This window comes from Stigmatopora argus, chromosome 11 (genome assembly GCF_051989625.1).
Source record: "Stigmatopora argus isolate UIUO_Sarg chromosome 11, RoL_Sarg_1.0, whole genome shotgun sequence".
In the NCBI taxonomy this organism is placed as follows: domain Eukaryota; kingdom Metazoa; phylum Chordata; class Actinopteri; order Syngnathiformes; family Syngnathidae; genus Stigmatopora; species Stigmatopora argus.
The window spans coordinates 15,339,674-15,358,522 of NC_135397.1; the positions used below are offsets into that span (position 1 = coordinate 15,339,674).

At 41.3% G+C, this 18,849-nt stretch overlaps 1 protein-coding gene across 2 annotated transcripts in view; it reads left to right on the forward strand.

The window, feature by feature from the left end:
- Positions 1-16,950, forward strand: part of spred2b (sprouty related EVH1 domain containing 2b) — a 39,338-nt gene extending 22,388 nt beyond the window's left edge. For both annotated transcript variants that reach the window (XM_077613054.1, XM_077613053.1), the window contains 3 exons: positions 3,371-3,435; positions 13,653-13,814; positions 13,935-16,950. In XM_077613054.1, the coding sequence (XP_077469180.1) occupies positions 3,371-3,435; positions 13,653-13,814; positions 13,935-14,723 (1,016 nt within the window). In that variant the 3' untranslated portion in view covers positions 14,724-16,950. The remainder of the gene's footprint in view (positions 1-3,370; positions 3,436-13,652; positions 13,815-13,934) is intronic.
- Positions 16,951-18,849: the final 1,899 nt, after the last annotated feature.

Genomic DNA, 18,849 nt, shown 5'->3' on the forward strand with positions numbered 1-18,849 from the left:
TGCACGAGATATTTAATGATAAAAATGAAAAAGGTTCTTTGCGCACTGGAAATACGTTCACGCACTTCCGCACTCCAACGAACTGGGCAGAGGAAGGTAGATGCTGGGTGAGCTGAGCTCTCACAGCGCCAGGCGTCGGTATTAGCGGCGGAAAGAAGCACTACTTGGAAAAAGGCGCGCAATACAAAATCCAACTTACGAAAATTTTTCGACATAAACGCAATTTGCAGACATGTTCGTATGTACCGTTGTTCGTAACTCGAATGTTCGTAAGTAGGGGAGCGTCTGTATATACATATACACATGTACACTCAAACATACGTATAATGTAACTTCACACAAAACTGAATTCTAATTTTGTTTTAATTTTTTTGTTCTGCGGGTTGACTCCACCTTCAGCGGGAGTTTTTTAAATGAACGCATCAAGAGTTTTTTGTTTTTGCCTTCCCTTCAAAATATTTTGAAAATGACGCGCACAAATGTCCTTACAATACGATAACGCGCGACCACTTGCCAGCTTGTCAGGGTGCCTCTTTTCTACAAAATCAGAAAACTCTTGCCACTTTGCTAGCATGTCTTTGATATCCTTTGTAGCCAGACGGCCCCCCTCGTCCAATCAAATTATAAAATCAAACCTGACAGAAAGACATGGGAAGACGAGGTACATGGGACATGGCGTAGTCACTTGGGGTTTAAATGGACAGACAGGGGTTGATTACAATTAGGAACACGTGGGTAACACGAGAGAGCAAGCAGGCGATACACCAGGGGCGGAGAAACGACAGGTGAACATAATCTGCAATCATTCGGACAGGACACACATGAAACATAACAAAACCAACCAAAACCCCAACTAACCCTAATACCAGGAAACCTATTCAGGTTGAGAAAAAAAGTATTACCGTATTTTCACACCTATAGGGCGCCCTTGAAAGTCTAAAATTTTCTCTAAAACGGACTGGGCGCCCAATCAGTCGGTGCCCCTTGTTTATGCACTCTTCAAAATTTTGTATGACCCTGACCGGTTGACTGGCTGGTTTCATTTCTTGCCGACACACTACTTATTGCGATAACCCAGCGGACGTTCACCCTAAAAATAGCCTCCCTGCGTATTCCAAGCATTAAGGTAAATCTATTCAAAACATCCCAGATAAGTGGCAATGCAGTTGACTACGGTGTGCTCGTAGGGCTTTTAACCCTCTATACAATGACGGGCAGGGAGCGTCGAGCAAGTTGCGTGACGATTTGGAATGGATTGTCGATGCCTGGGCCAAAGTAACGGCGAGCACTATAGTTTGCGCTTTCGTCAAAGCTGGAATCACTATTACGAAATTCCACAGCGTCAACTCTGACCCTGACAAGGGATGGAACCCAGCATTGTTGGAGAACTCGTCCACTTGGCTGAACTTTTTATGTCGGATAGAGAAGATGAGGACTTTGACAGATTTGTAGATGTTTGAATACTTTGACTTATATATTCCCAAATGCACATTACGTCAATAAAACAGAATCAAATTCAGTTTTGCTCTTGTTGCCTTTTTAAAACATACGCTAACATGCATGTTAACGTGTGTGTCATGCTAGCACAAGCATTGCAGCGCGTCCTTTGAGATTTGTTACTTGTTATCTCAACTTGATAAATGCCACAACAAGTGATAATATGTCCCCGCCATTGATGGTGAGAGATGCCCAATCCGATGTGACTGGGAGGGCTTGAGTTAATGAGTTAATACCTAAAAATGTAAATCAATACATCTAAAACTATTAGTTAAATTCATCTCTTCGTTCGCCATCCTATTCAATGTGTTGAAATTGATGCAATGTTTCCTCTTTTTAAATAAACACCATCTTAACAAGTGCCTTGACTTGAGTTTTTATTTTTTGTGTAACAACCGTTTGCTTTGCCCAAAGTCTTGAACCTGCATGCATTTGCCTTGATAGCATGATACAATTTTTAAAATATATTCAATATAACCCACCTCTGCCTGTGTCGTTGATTTCACGAAGATTGTTGGTTAAGCACCAAAACTGGGGGTGGGTGGTAGTGGGGCTTTAACGAAAGGTCAATTGAATGGAAAGTCAGCACCTATTCTTCGGTTCTCTTAGAAAAACCATAAGTGTTCGCCCAAAACGCTGTTAACACTTATACATAAGTTTTCTACAACGTCTGACGTCATTGATCTGCAGCGTAACTACCAAATGATTTCAAAATTCATATTTCCACAGAAAGTACACCAGTAACATCAGCTATGGTATGAAATGGCACAGTTTAACGCTGGTTTACGGTACCGCTAGACCTAAATGCCTGGTTGCAATCATTTTCCATTACAGTAATACCTTGACTTACGAGTGCCCTGACATACAAGCAATTTGACATACGAATAAAATTTCGATCAAATATTTACCTTGAGATACGAGACAAATTTTGACATACGAGCAAACAAAGAGGCTGCTTATGACATCATCATCTCGCCGCAACTCCCTTGTGTAATGTCTCTACGAGCACTGGGGCGGAGCGTTGCATTTTTTTCAGTATTTTCCCCCCGTTAGTGCAGAATGCTGCACACGTGGCATACAGCATTCTACACTGACTAACTGACTACCTTGCTTGCTAATACGAGAGGATTATACCACTTCTCGTTGGCAAGTGGTCGTGCGTTATCCTATTGTGAGGACATTTGTGTGCATCATTTTCAGAATATTTTGAAGGGAAGACAAAAGCAAACAATCCTCGATAGGTTCTTTTTAAAAACTGCAGCTGAAATTCAGGGTGGAGGCGGGGCAAATAGAGCCAACCCTGGAGAAGAAGGGTATACAAATTTAAAACAAAATTAGTTTAGTGTAAGGTTAGATTGAATTTATTTTTGAGTGCGTCTGTATCGTAATCCAAGTTCATTGAATTTTTTTTATTTTATGCTACGGGCGCGTTACCGTGCAAAAAGTCTCTCTCGCTCTCTCTCTCTTTCTGTCCCCCTCTCTCTCCTCTCCACAAAATCTGCCTAATTTTAGTACTGTTTAACATCATAACCACTAGTTATTTGTTACACTGTTAATAGATGGCAAATTAGAACAAATAAAAAGGTTTTTCCATTCCAATATCCTGTTTTTTGGTGTTTTATCAGAGGGTTGGGACAAATTCATTTGTTTTTTGTTAATTTATATGGGAAACGTTGATTTGAGATACAATTAAATCGACATACGAGCTCCGTCCCGGAACCCATTAAGCTTTTATCTCAAGGTACCACTGTACTGTAATTAAATGTACGGTTGAATATATAAGAAATTGTAACCCGCAGAAGCAATTGTGTATGTATGTTCAGGGGGATATATTTGTATGATTTTCAGTCCTGTTTTCTTTTTTCCTCTGTAGGCTCCACAACCTCCTCTACGGCACTCCAAAATGAAGGCGAACTAGGCGACGACGACGTCTTCACCGTAAGCCTGTTTTCTTTTTGTTTCGCGCTGGACAAACATGAGCTGTTTGCAGTTGTGTGCTTGATAAGGAGGGGGAGAGGACCCTCCCCCACCTCTCGGTAACCTGACACGGAGAGCAGCAGGCAGGGTCAGAAGGTTATTTCCTGTATCCTAAAACACGCACACACACCAACACCACCACAACCAATTCAACCCTCCCTCCGCCTACAGGGGCGGCTTAAAAAGAGAGCAGCGAGTGAGTGAACATGCAGCTTGCAGCTGTTTCCCAGCTTAGTGCGGGGTGGCTGATTTACGAGAGGAAGTGCTTCGTGGGTTCATCTTCTGGACTCTGGTGTCTGCGATGGCCAAGACTAATAGGTGCTCTGCTGGGAGTGTACCGCCACCACAGAGATGCACACAAACACTAAAAGAGGCCAAGGGAGATTTCTACAGAGATGTCAAGGGAATCCACTTCGCTTGGATTTGGCAAATGTAGGAATGGTCATTTAACTAAACTCCCTTGGAACATTAACTTCTCTTGGGGAAACATGCAGTTGCTGAATTCCATTCTGTAACCAAGATCTTAACTCAGTTTACCATTCAAATCCTTTCTAGGCCCCCAAAACGTTTTTGTATTTTTTTAAATAAGAGAAATAACTGCAATATAAATTATAAAAATGAAAACGTAATTTAGTTCCATTTTTTTAAATGAAATTACAGACACTAGTGTTTGTGTGGGTACTCGGACTTGGACAACGTCGGTGGGCCGGATTGAAAAGCCTAACGGGCCGTATATGGCCCGCGGGCCGTAGTTTGCCCATGTCTGCCTTAGCCATTGAGAACTGTCTTATAAGTATTTCCAAAAAAACATGTTTTTAAGTCTTTTGATATTATAGGGCCATTTAATGGATAATTGAATAGCAGATTTTAGCTGGGTTTTGAGATAATGTTATGAATATTGAATTTGCAACAAAATTACTGCATCTCTGACCTGAGAAACCATTACTGGCTGGTTGAAATTTGAGCAATGTATAGCTTTTCCACAGACCACACTCCATTGGCTTTAGTGTTATGTTTATTGATTAGCCTGGCGAAAATGGGCAGCCTATAGTTTCTGAAAATAATGGCCACCTGCATTAGCAAGCAACTCTCATTTCCATCCTGTTAAAGTTAGACGTTAACCACTTTATGTAATAAAAACAACTTAATCAACGTTCTACTTACTGACCAAAAGCCCCCTCACTATGGTCGAGGGAGGGGGGGGTTAGCCTATCTCAGGGGCACGACGCGGAGGACACCCTGAATTGATGGCACAACGAGACAAACAACCATTCACGCTCACACTCACACTCAATTTAGAGTGTTCAATCAGCCTACCATGCATTTCTTTGGAATATGGGAGGAAAGCGGAGTACCCGGGGAACACCCACACAGTAGAACATGCAAACTCCACGCAGGTGGACCAACCTGGATTTGAACCCAGGACCCCACTGTGAGGCCGACGCGCTAAACATTCATCCGCCGGGCCGCCAAGAAACAGCAAATTAGAGCTATACAGAGGAAAGGCCTGACTTGAATGACAGCAGAATGCGGGTGTGAACGCTTGGAAGATGGACTGAAGCCATGGATCGAACGCAATATAACACCAAGGGGAAACAGCATTGCGAACGGCTTGGGAGTGATGAAAGACCCGAGAGGTTAGGAGTTTACTGTGCATTCGTCCCAGAAAGTTAAGACCAACCTCGGAAGTGACCAGAAGTGGGAATAGATGTCCAAAGGTAGAATGACGTAGTATGAAGTAAAAGTTTAAAAAGTATGTATGTATGTATATATATATATATATATATATATATATATATATATATATATATACATACATACTTTTTAAACTTTTACTTCATAAATATATATATATATATATATATATATATATATATATATATATTTTTTTTTTTTTTTAACCGTACTTGTTCAGGGTTAGCGGTCCGATCCTGCTCTGAATTAAACGTATCCTTGCAGGCAAGAGCACAGGTGGTATGTTTTGTTATTTTTGGCCGGCTACTCTGCAAAGGCTTTGTAAGAAAGGAATTAAGGGGGCAATGGGGTTAGGCTGGAATTCTCAGCGTGGCTGTGTCCATGTGGGGCATGCTGCTCAGGGATGAGGCCAGGATATAATGGGTATAGCTTCCACACACGCGGGTACATAACGCAGATCTGGGTCATATAAATCTGGCAAATAATTCATGGAGTTTAGCCCTACCAGTGTTCCAGATCACGCTTACAACAAACTTCAGAGGAATCAAGACAACACCATGGCTAAAACAGATGTGTAATGTGTGAGATCTGCTTTTAAAGATCATGCATGGGACTTTTGTTTGTGTGTGCTGTACTGGTGCTGAAGTGAACTCACTACTTATCACAACAAGTAAGAGTTTGGCATACTGTAGCCAATTCTGCCCAAAAATATGGTTCTTAGTCTACCCTTTTTCTTTTGTAATCAGCTGTAGACCAAGGGTTGCTTTTATATAAATATGGTTACTGTCTTCCTTCACTACTTTGCGCCTTCAACATTCGCAATTTTTATATTTTTTATAAATAATGTTATTTTTTAAATATCCAAATTAAAAAAATGCTTATAGAAATGGCAAAATTCTCGCTGAAACTCGTAAGTGGAAGACAGCAGATGAAAAAATTGCACGTCGGGGCACCGCTTCTTCGGCGTTGAGTACCACCCAACATTTGGAATACGGCAACAATATCCTTTTCCAAGGACACCAAGCGAGTGGTAATCACTAGGAATAAAGATTAAACCAGGAATATGAGGGATTTACGCTGAAGAAAAAGCAGTGGAGCTGGCATGATAGGGAAGGGCATCAACACACTGCTTGAGAGCCACTCAACCCCTTCAACTGATGAGGACCTCGTCGAAATGGTGCCATTGGGGAGTTGATTGACATTGATCGATTTATTTGATAAGGGACTGTACATATTAATGAACATATTTATATTTGTGTCTATGAACATACCGTATTTAATCGGATACAAGCCGGCTGCGCAATAAGCACACTTAAAATTGCCTTTAAATAAATGACCCTAACCCTAACGATGAGGAAGAATGAAGAATCTGGTCTTACTTAAAGAAATCTGCAGTTTGCAACAACGATCCCGGAGATTGATGACATAGTCAAAGCCATTGAATTTGGCAATTGTCTTGAGAATGTCATGTCCTTGTACAAAAGCATATTTGTACAAATATAAAAAAGAAACAGCGGTCACAACTCCTCATCAACGTTCCCTCTAAGCTGTGCAACTGCGCAATCGCGCACTGGTCGCACACTCAGCGCACAAGAAAACCTATCCACCAGTGAATGCACTCCAAATGAATTGGATATATATAACTTTTTTTCTGTATCATTTTGCTTTCATTGAGTGACAGATGTCCAGATAATAATTGAATATGACGCAATTATGCTAAGCAGCCAATCTGCATCGGCAGTACCTGCGTCTGAGGCTAAAGCCTGCTCTGCTAAAGTGAATGTGATGCGTCCAATCCCCAAACCAGAGTCAAAAAGAACTGCATCTTTGAAGTTGGAATGGCTGTTGGAGTAGTATGTGCAAATACAAGAACAAGCGTTGAAACTGGGGGACATCATTTGTTTTACGAGTGAGAAGGGTCTGGCCTTCAAAACATACAGCGAAGGTAAAGTTTGGGTAAAATATGGACTAAATGAAAGCCAGACTACCTCAAGCTACACATTCACCTGAAAAGTCCTTTGAATGAAAATGAGGTAAAATTTAAGCCCGATCTGTGCAAATTCCAGTGACATTTATTAAGATGTTTTATGTATGGTTATTAATAATTTAATGTTATTATGACTAGATAATTTATGGGTAGTAGAAATACACCTGGTGATGTTAGGTGTGATACTGGTGTGTGGCCATAGCGAGCACTTCTGATGTTGCTCACACTGGTCCTCAGTGTGCTCAGGGAGGTTGTCTGTATGCCCGGACGTACAAAAAGTTTGAAGGAACATTGCTCCCCCATCACTATGTTCCTTGTGCGTCGAAAACGTATCACAGAAGCTCCTCTTGCTGCGCCTAAGGCGTCTCCTGAAGATTCCATCAATGATACAATGCCTGTCGATTCTGAGGAACACTTGGACTCAAACTCCCAATAACCAGTTTTTTTTTTTTTTTTTTTTTTTTTTTTAAATAAGCAGAGAGGAAATATTTTCACTGTGAGTACTTAAAGTATTTAGCATTTTTAATAGATTAAGTTTAGATATTACTATATTAGTCTTTTCATGTGCCTATAACTGTAACATTTAATGAAGACACTTCTTGATAATAACTTGTATGGGTGCCAAAACATGTAGTTAGGTAGTAATAGGGAACATCCTACATCGCAGTTTTTCTATTATTGTGGCCCTGTCTGGTCTACATTATCTGCGAAATTCGAAGCATTACTGTACCATATTTAAATTTTTCAATGCAAAGAATTGGGGGAGGGTCCACATTGCTTTCATTGTAAAAGATTCGATTGAGATTCGACAGTAGTTCATGATCAACCCTGTTACTACTACTATACTACTTTTTTTCGCACCTATGAAAAAATACACAAGTACAATTATCAGTTTATTTATTGAATGTTACAGGAATAGCCATATGAAAAGACTGTAATGTATTAATATCTAAATATAATCTATAAATTAAAAAAATGTAAACTAAGTACTGTACTCAGTGAAAATTTCCTTTCCGCTTGATTTAAAAAAACAAAAAGGTTATTGGTAGCTTTAGTCCAAGTCCCTGATGGCATTATTTCGACCAGGTCCTCATCAGTTGGTTATTCAGTGTGTTGACGTTAGAGCTATGTTATCATTTGTTATCACGATAATAAAAGATCTAAGTCTATCGATAATTATCACGATAACTATCACCCTTTTTTCTTTCAAATTTGAAACTTGAAACTTCTGTGAACAAATAAATTACTTTCCTCCTTATTCAATTATGAGAGTTGGAGTTTGATTGATTTATTAATAAGGGCGAGCACAAATTAATGAACACATCTTCATCACAGCCTTTGTTGACTGGTGTAGGCAAAAGCACCTCTACATCAACACCAGTAAGACAAAGGAAATGGTAATCGATTTTCGGAGGAATCCTCAACAGACCACTCAGGTGAACATCCAGGGTACAGCCATTGAAATCGTAGAGAATTGTAAGTACTTGGGTGTTCACCTCAACAACAAACTAGACTGGTCCACAAACATAGATGCCCTGTACAAAAGGGGCCAGAGCCGCCTCTACCTACTGAGGACACTACGGTCCTTTGGAGTGTGCAGGACACTGCTGAGGACCTTTTACGACACTGTGGTGGCATCTACAGTGTTTTATGCAGTGGTCTGTTGGGGATGCGGGAGCACGGAGAGGGACAGGAACAGGCTGAATAAGCTGGTAATGAGGACCAGCTCTGTTCTGGGCTGTCCTTTGGTCTCTGTGGAGGAAGTAGGAGAGCGGAGGATGCTGACCAGGATGATGTCCATCATGGACAGCACCTCCCACCCCCTGCATGAGTCTGTGGAGTCCTTCCAAAGCTCTTTCAGCAATAGACTGCTGCACCCTCATAGCAGGAAGGAGCACTTCCGCAGATCCTTCCTCCCATCAGCTGTCAGGCTCTTTAACAAAACAAATGGCTGAGTGTTAAGACCTACCGTATGTATACATGTACATCTGTGTATGTATGTATATGTATATATATGTATGTGTATATATATATATATATTTCAGCCACACACTTATTTATTTATATAGTTGTTCATGTATCTATTTATTAACTTACTTATTACCTATCTATTTATGTCTAAAATTCCTTTCCTGTATCTGCATTCTCACCCTCTTGCTACTGTGACAATGAAATTTCCAGAATACGGGATGAATAAAGTTATCCAATCCAATATATGTAAATATGTAAGATTGTAGCTGAGGGCTAATTTCCATCTTTAGTCCCTTGTGCAGCTGGAAGGTAAACGATGACACATACACACACACACACACTCTTATCTTATAAGAAAAGAGAATATAAAATATGATTTTAAAAAGTATTTTTGTTCTATTGTGCAATAAAAATAAGACATCTCCTTACACTGTGAAAAGTGAAGAATAAAACCTGCAGAAATTTTGACATGCGTCTTTATTTTTATAAATTTGCCTTCTAAACAAAAGTTGCTGTGCAATGTGAAGACATATATCACCATTGGCAAGCAGACTATTTTCAGCCTCACAAAAAAACTGTGTAAATTTACCTCACATGGAAATTTACAACAACGAAAAAGAGTTGGATGAATATTAGCCTTTTTTAACAAAGACAGTTTTCTGAACATTTACATAAAATGGGGAAACACCTTGATATCAAGTAAGAAAAATATTACAGGCTGTCCTCAAATGAGGACAGTGGGTTAAGGACATTTTCAATTAGGCTGCTCTTTGCACATTTACGAGGCATTTAAAAAAAAAAGTTAGAAAATGCTAGGGAGAATTCACTTGTATCTTTTAGTGGATCGGATCTGTGTTGTCTTGCCTCTCATAATCGCTCAATTTGGTCGTGTTATTGTCCTTTTGCGTTCATGCTCCGTATTAGCCTCTATTGCTAACATGCTAAAAACACGTTTGTTCTTCTCCTGAGCGAGTGAACCACTACACCACGATGTGGCATCAGTAGTGAATAAGTTAAAGATAAAGGTCAAAATCCATAAAACTTGAGGCTAAGTCATGTTTTGCCTATAAAAGATAGCATTGTTCCTGCAATTTTCTATACCAAATTAGGATTATGTTTGTGACTTGTAAAATGCAAAAAGACCAAGGTGCCCAAACTTCACCACTAACACAATTGTTATGCCTCTTTTTCTGCCTTAAAATGAACCCTGAAATCTGGATCTCGATCAGCTAGTACACAGAGAGGCTCCCTCCATTCTTGCGACTGCAGAGTCTGACCTCCGGTGTGGCTATGTGAAATCGATCTGCCCGAGTGCTGGATGGCCAGACGTGTGGGGTGTCTGGCCAAGATTTGACTTGGACCAGTGCCCTGACTGCCTTTTGGCAGAAAGGCTGTCAGTGCGGCTGATGTGAACAAGCAAAGTAGATCGACCATGTGAGCCCATTGATGCTATGAGCTCAAGTCACATCTAATTGGGTTTTTATAAAAATAATATTTTCAGTAGACTGGAGGCCTTTTGATGGCTTTTTTAGTAGCTTCCATGAGAAATAGCCTCATATCATGAGAGCAACCCTGTAACATGGAACACCCGAACTTCCGTTTTTTAAAATGAAGTCTCAGGAGTCTTTGAAAAATCCCGCTGTACAGGACATTGCCTACTGGGTAAGCCTCTGTTGTGTTTGGAAAGAAAATACAATCCAGTTCAATAAAAGCCAGCTCAAAATATAACTTCCCATTCAAAATTAAATTAAATAGACATTCCAATTTAAACTGGCTAATTTTATCACCAAAATAAACCTGTTTAAAATCTGGTACCCACTTGGAATTAGTATGTGATAAATACTTAGTGACATCTCTATAGAGGGTGCATTTTTTTTCGCATCATAGTCCCCATTCATTCATTCATTTTCCAAACCGCTTATCGCGGGGGGCACGGGAGCTCATACAGGCCAACTATGGGCACCAGTCAGTTGACAGCTTAAATCGGCCATCCAATTGCAAGGCACAAGGAGACCGACAACCATTCACACACAAAACTAGGGGGAATTTAGAGTGTTCAACCTGCCTACCAGAGAAAACCCACGCAAGCCTCAATGAACATGCAAACATCACACAGTGAGGACCCACCTGAGATTGAAACCATGACCCCAAAACTGGGAGGCTGATGCCCTACCCACTTGCTACTGGGCCACCTATATCACAATCCTTAAGTCATCTATTTTAAATACAGTTAGGGTAAGTCTGTTGCGATATGCAATAAGTAAATTGATCGCACAGTAAATAATAAGAGAGGTTACTTATTTTCTGGCTGCAATTTATTGCCATTTGTGCTCCATGCACTTCACGTGTGTGTTAAAACTTCACCCACTGATTGTATATGAAACTCCAGTTCCTTTTACAGAAGTTTATTGGTCATTACCACACACTAGAACAGTTGTTCTTAACCTGGGTTTGATCGAACCCTAGGGGTTCGGTGGAGCCTCTGCTGCGGAAGTCAAGACACATCGACTTATCATGTCTATTCACGATAACATGCCCTGCTTGACCATCACGGGCTGCAGATGATCACGTAACATTGCTTGGCCAATTAGTGCTCCGAGGAATTTTTATATCTTTGAATTTCCATACAGTGGTAACTCGAGATACGAGCTTAATGCGTTCCGAGACTGGGCTCTCCGAGGAATTTGTATATCTTTGAATTTCTATACAGTGGTAACTCGAGATACGAGCTTAATGCCTTCCGGGACTGGGCCCGTATGTCAATTTTCTCGTAACTCAAACGAACGTTTCCCATAGAAATTCACTAAAAACCAATTTAATTCGTTGCAACCCTCTGAAAAAACACCCAAAACAGGATATTGGATTGGAAAAACATTTTTATTTGTTCTAATTCGCCATATATTAACAAAGTAACAAATAACTAGTGGTTTAATAGAACTAAAATGTGTTTAATATTATTACAATTAGACGGATTTCACGGAGTGGAGAGAGATTGACAGAGAGGGGGGGGGGACTTTTTGCACGGCAACGCGCTCGTAACATAACATAAATACATTTAAATGAACTTGGATTACGATGCAGACACACTCAAATAAGTTTAATCTAACCTTACACTAAACTTAATTCTAATTTTGTTTTAAATTTTTAGACCTTTCTTCTGGATCTATTTGCCCTGCCTCCACCCTGACTGGTTGTTTGCTTTTGTATTCCCTTCAAAATATTCCGAAAATGATGCACACAAATGTCCTCACAATAGGATAATGCACGACCACTTGCCAACGAGAAGTAGTATATATGCCATTTGCACTGACTAACGGGAAAAAAACACTGAAAAAATGCAACGCCCGCACATTGCATGTGGCTTGTCATTCCGCCCAGTACTCGCAGAGACATTACACGAGGGAGTTGCGACCAGAGAGACATTACACGAGAGAGTTGCGGGGAGAGAGACAGTACCCATGATGTTCTTATGAGCAGCCTCTCCCGTCCGCTGTCTGCTCGTATATCAAAATTTGTCTCGTATCTCAAGATAAATATTTCCTCGAAATTTTACTCGTATCTCAAATTGCTCGAATGTCGGGGCACTCGTATGTTGAGGTGTTACTGTAGTTACAAATAATCCAATTTCTGAAAAAAACTTTTGGGACCAATCAATTTTGTAAATCGATCTACCACTGTATAGTTGTAATAACCACTTTACTCTGCTATGAACCAATGGCAGAGGTCTTCAAAATGCAGTCTTAATGAGTAAATTGTGGCCCTCATGCATGATAACTCACTGGTTTACAGTGTTTACAAACAGCAAAAAAAATTGAAAAACAATGTCCAACTGACACCGCATGTTGTTGAGGGTTAATCTCAAATCCTGCTTAAGAGGTAGCTTTTTAAAAACAAATTATGCAAAGTGAACGTCCTGAGGATCATTATTAACAAGAGGATATTGGTTTATTCGCTGCTAGCTATTGTCAAAGTAGTTTTCCAATTACCAACCATTTGAACATTCTGATTCATATTTAAACACCAACTATTGGAGTGACAATATGAGCACCACACCTAATAACAAAAAAGTTGACTCCTTCCTAGGACGGTGACATGTCTCAGGTGATAGAGTAGTCAGTCATCTTCCAACCCAAAAGTTTGTTACCCGTCCTCGACTTTTGTGACTACATTGAAGTATCTTTGAGCAAGACGTTGAACCCACCATTGCTGCACAATCAATTGGTGAATGAAGTTAATGTACCTTGAAGGTGGAAAAGTGCTATAAAACTGAAAGCCCATTAACCACTTTTGGCAGATGTGTTGAAAATGTTGTCTCTGTTTTTAAATGTGGAAGCCTATGACTGAAAAACAAGCTCTCCTTTCCTGTTTTTCCCCCAATCAGAGCATTCCCTTCCTGTTTTTGTTGGTCAAATCGCAACATAACACTGGTGATTTATTTATTTATTTATTGGTGATGTCGGGTCCAATGACAACACTGCTCTCAGACACATCCTGTGTTTGTTTGTCATTCTGCCCCCTATGCCAGAATGCCACCGACAGCTCATCCAACTCCTCCTCCCAGAAGCTAGATAGCTGCCTGCCACCGTTCGAGTCCTCGCCTCTTCCGCAAAGACACAAGTGCATGCCGGGATATCGCCAGAACTTTCATGACTCGTACCGGCTATCTGACCACTACCTTCTGGATCAGGTCTGGATTTTTTTTTTTTTTATTCCTGATAGGACAAACTAAAGAATAGTCATTTATTTGGGTTTGGATTGTTTTTTTTCTTTCCATATCAGCATGTTAAAGCTTGGTGTCTTCCCACAGCCTTTGTCACGCCTTCCCCATGTCACGTTCCAGGAGGATGAGGAAATTGTCCGCATCAATCCACGTGAGCGAAGTTGGGAGCGGTCGGGGGACCGCGTCAATGAACGCCTCCAGGGCCGTCCATCAGACCGGTCCTGGCTCACGGGCTATGAGGACTACCGTCATGCCACCATGCGTGACAAGTTTATCCAGATGGATGACAACGAATCCTACGTCCACTTCGCCAAGACCGAGGTGCAGAAGCACGACTACACGTACCCGCTGGCCTCAACCCTGTCGCCTTCAAACTCAGACCCAGCCCTCGGACCCTTCACCAGCAAGGGTCGACACGGCGGATCCTATCGCCAGGGCTTCTCTGTGATCTCCTCGCAGCCTCGGTGCTTCCTGCCCAGCTCCTCCCTGTCAACCAACGGGGGTAAGATTCCCAAGGAGGACGGTCTGGAGCGGGCCCAATGTGAGCACTGCGGTGATGCCTTCTTGGTGGGAGAAAACAGACGTGGCACGTGCCAGGATGCACCCGACCCCGTGAAGGGCTGTGTCCGGCGAGTAAGCTGCATGTGGCTGGCAGACACCATGCTCTATCACTGCATGTCCGACCCGGAAGGGGACTACTCGGATACATGCTCCTGCGACGGGGGTGAGGGGAGCCGGCTGGGTACGCGCTGGCTAGCCCTTGTCGGCCTGTCTCTGGTGGCGCCCTGCCTCTGCCTGTACCCGCCCCTGAATGCGTGCCATCGAGCGGGCTCAGCATGTGGTTGCTGCGGAGGACGACACAAAGCCCTTAGCTGAAAAGGCAGGTCAAAGGAAACCAGAATCCAACGTAAGCACAGGGAAGGATGGTAGGACTGCTGAAACCTCCCAGAACTGAAACAAGCCAAAAATGTCTAGAAAAACTGGTGCATTTTCTAAAAGGCCCCTGGGAAGATAAGCTCCCCCTAAAGGCGGCAGGCAGTCGTCTCTCCACACAGCCATTTTCGTGCTCCATTTCCGGCTAAGAGACGGATGGCACTCTTTACAGGGGGACTTTTGTTTTCTGTTTTTTTTTGTTTTATAGCTGAACATACGTATACTGTATGTAACACTTATGCAGGTACTTTATACTTTGTACACTGACTTTGACATCTGCCACAAAATGCTGAAATTAAGAAGTAGTTGGCTCATTGCTGACAGCGATAGACGTCAATGGCGATTATTCCTTGCTAGTCCCTCCTTGTTCAAATGGATTGGTTTTCCATCGGCCAATTGCAGTAAATAAGTTACAAAGAAAACTTACCCAAACCCTCAAAAGGCTTACGAAAAACCTAAAGTTGCCACCAAATGGCACCAAAGCACTACTTTTTCTCATTTCAACATAGTTCATTGCCACCAAAACATTTTTTTATAAAAGGCAAAAAAAGAAAATATGTGGGGGAAAACTGTTCTCTTATTTTAGTTTTATTATTCACGTTCTTATTCCCGGTATCCTTACTCCAATATAGACAACCAATCAATAAACATCCCAAAGATTTTCAGGTTTTTTTTTTACCATAACAATTCACCACTGGGGTGGAAAAAAGGATGTTTTGGCTTTGTTGTTCGCTCATCGTGCCTCCAGTCTCACTTGCCAATTATTGTTTAGTCTAATTCCAAAAGGTGCCTCAAATATAATCACCAAAATCTGGAAACCCTGCCATTCTCAGAATGAAGAGTCAGTTTTTTTGGCATTCTTTTGCTACCATTTGCCTTAACAATCCGTAAAGAGGGTTTCCCTCACAGAATTTATGTTTAAAATATTTTTATACAGAGAAAAAAAACCTCATCTGCGACATACAATCAGCTAAGGCCAGCGGTCACATTATTGGAGCAGCTACTCATGCCATTTGAAACAGAAATCCCCACAAACTAAATGTTTAACCAGTAACATAACCAAATAGCAGAATGCAATGACACATTTTTATGACAAGGGGTCTTGTTGCTCTTTCTGTGCTTTAAAAACGTTATTTAGTTTTTGACAACTATGAACAAATTTAGCTACGCAACATGCTAAAAGCAATACTGGCGCTGTGCCGTAAGCAACATCGATGACAACTTCGCTGTATTAACAGATATGTAATGTCAGCATAATAATACCATACGAATATGATACTGCTATGTCTATATCGTATGGATATTGCAATATTTGATCTCATCTGTGCTGGAATCGGTTTGACGTCAAATTTCTCACGTCAATGTGTATTTGTTTAAACACGTCAGTTCAACACATTTGTGGTCTTTAAATGGACAAAGGTGTTTCTTTTTTTGTGTGGTATTTCCGACTCAACTAAAATCCAGGAAGTAAAGCTCCCGTCCTGATTGTGGTGCCAAGGAAATGTCTCTTACTGTAGTTGTAATCCAGACTGGCCGAGGATGTCCTTTTTCCTCGCGTCTGTCTTGCACGTCCTGTGTTTCTGCGTCCTTGGTGTGTTTTATACCTCCGGATGCCGCATCTGCAGGGCTCAAAAAGCATCCTGTTTATGGCGTCACGCATCAGGGCGAGAGACAATCAGGTTGGAAAGTGTGCATTTTGTCTTTTTCGTTTGTTTCTCTCTCCGTCCAGTCTCGTGAGCCCTTTCAGAGCCAATTTACAAGTGCCTCAACGTATTGTCCCTTCTGTATCGTATTTAAGTTGAGAAATTATTCAAAGAAAAATGACTCCCTGTATTTGAATTAGACCCGTTTTTTACGCTTAATATTTTTACATCTGTAAAGATAAAAATACATAAGAGAAAAAATTATATTATATATATCAAGTGTATGTTGTACATTTTTATTTGTATTTTTTTTAATAACTGTTTTGAACTAACGTACGATGGATGTAGTAGCTTTTGCTTTTGAGAAGGAACAGGAAGTACTTTGTAGATAACTGTGTCTGCGTGCATGTTAGGAAGTGGATTTGTGAGGGTGGTCGGTTGGTTATGTGTTTTAAAAAAAAGCCTGAAGTAAATGCGTGTGTGTCTCCGCCTTCCACCACTAATAAAAGGAAAAAATGTTGAAAGCACACCCTAACCTGTTTGATGATTGACAGTAGGAATCTTTTAAAAAAAATTGAAATCTGACCTGATGCTCTGCATAAGGTACCGGTTGAATAGGTGTTTGTCTGCAAAAAGCCACTAATTTTAAAATTAGAATTTGTTATAAATCTCATCTCATTTTCTGAACCGCTTTTTCCTCATTAGGGTCGCGGGGGTGCTGGAGCCTATCCCAGCTGTCTCCGGGTCAGAGGCGAGGGACACCCTGAATCGGGGGCCAGCCTATCGCAGGGCACAAGGAGACGGACAAACATGCAACCTCATACCCATACCCAGGGGCAATGCATGTTTTTGGAATGTGGGAGGAAACCGGAGTACCCGGAGGAAGCCCACGCAGGCCCAGGGAGAACATGCAAACGCACAGGGGAACCGACCTGGTCTTCATACTTTCATCACTTATTTAATATAAATGAAAAGATTTCACAGTTTGAATTTAAAACTTATTTTTACCTATACAGTGGTACCTCGACATACGAGTGCCCCGACATACGAGCAATTTGAGATACGAGTAAAATTTTGAGCAAATGTTTATCTTGAGATAAGAGACAAATTTTTGATATACGAGCATACAACGGACGCGAGAAGCTGCTCATAAGAACATCATGGGCACTGTCTCTTCCCGCAACTCCCTCGTGTAATGTCTCTGTGGTCGCAACTCACTCTTTGTAATATCTCTGCGAGCACTGGCGGGAGCGTTGCATTTTTTTCTGTGTTTTTTTTCCCGTTAGCCATTGCGAATGGCGAGGCGATCGCTAATACGAGAGTTATACTACTTCTCGTTGGCAAGTGGTCGTGCATTATCCTATTGTGAGGACATTTGTGTGCAAATATTTTGGAGGGAATACAAAAGCAAACAGCCTTCGATAGGTTGCATTTGAAAGTCAGGGTGGAGGCGAGGCAAATAGAGCCAACCCGTCCGGGAGAAGAAAGGTATCAAAATTGAAAACAAAATTAGAATTAATTTTAGTGTCAGGTTAGATTAAACTTATTTTTGAGTGTGTCTGCATCGTAATCGTTAAAAGTTAATTTAAATTTGTTTAAGTTATGTTACGAGCGCGTTGTCGTGCAAAAGGACCCCCCTCTCTGTCCGTCAACCCCCATCCCCCCCCCCCCCCGAAATCCGTCTAATTTTAGTTATATTAAACACCTTTTGGTAATATTAAACCACTAGTTATTTGTTACTTTGTTAATAGATGGCGAATTAGAACAAATAAAAATGTTTTTCCAATCCAATATCCTGTTTTGGGTGTTTATTCAGAGGGTTGGAACGAATTAATTTGTTTTTAGTTCATTTCTATGGGAAACGTTCGTTTGAGTTACGAGAATATCGCCATACGAGCTCAGTCCCGGAACGCATTAACCTCGTATCTCGAGGTCGTGTGCGGTCGATTGGTCGCCGGTCTTTTGGTCGCTGTCGATTGGTCGCCGGTCTTTTGGTTGCTGTCTTTTGGTCGCCGGTCTTTTGGTCGCCCCGACCGCGACAGCGGGGGACCAAAAGACCTACGACCAAAAGACCGGCGACAAAACAAGGTAAAACAACACGGTCTACGCATCAATAAAAGCCAACAATGGCCATGAGCAGTTTTACTGAGCCGACATGTGAGTGTATAAGAGTTTGTATGTACATGCGTTGTCCCTTTTAAGAAGCTACGTCAGTCAGGGTCTTAACAAGTTCTCCAACAAAAAACAATAGAAGTCCGGGAAATTTGGAGCTTTTCTTTAGCCTAATAATTACTAGGGCCTTAAGTATGACTAAATAGTAATTCAGTTTGTATTTAGGGAATTTGAGCAAAGATTTAAATGGTAATTATCACTTACCTTCCGGGCGATCAAAAGACTGGCGACCAATCGACCGTGTGCCCTCGAGG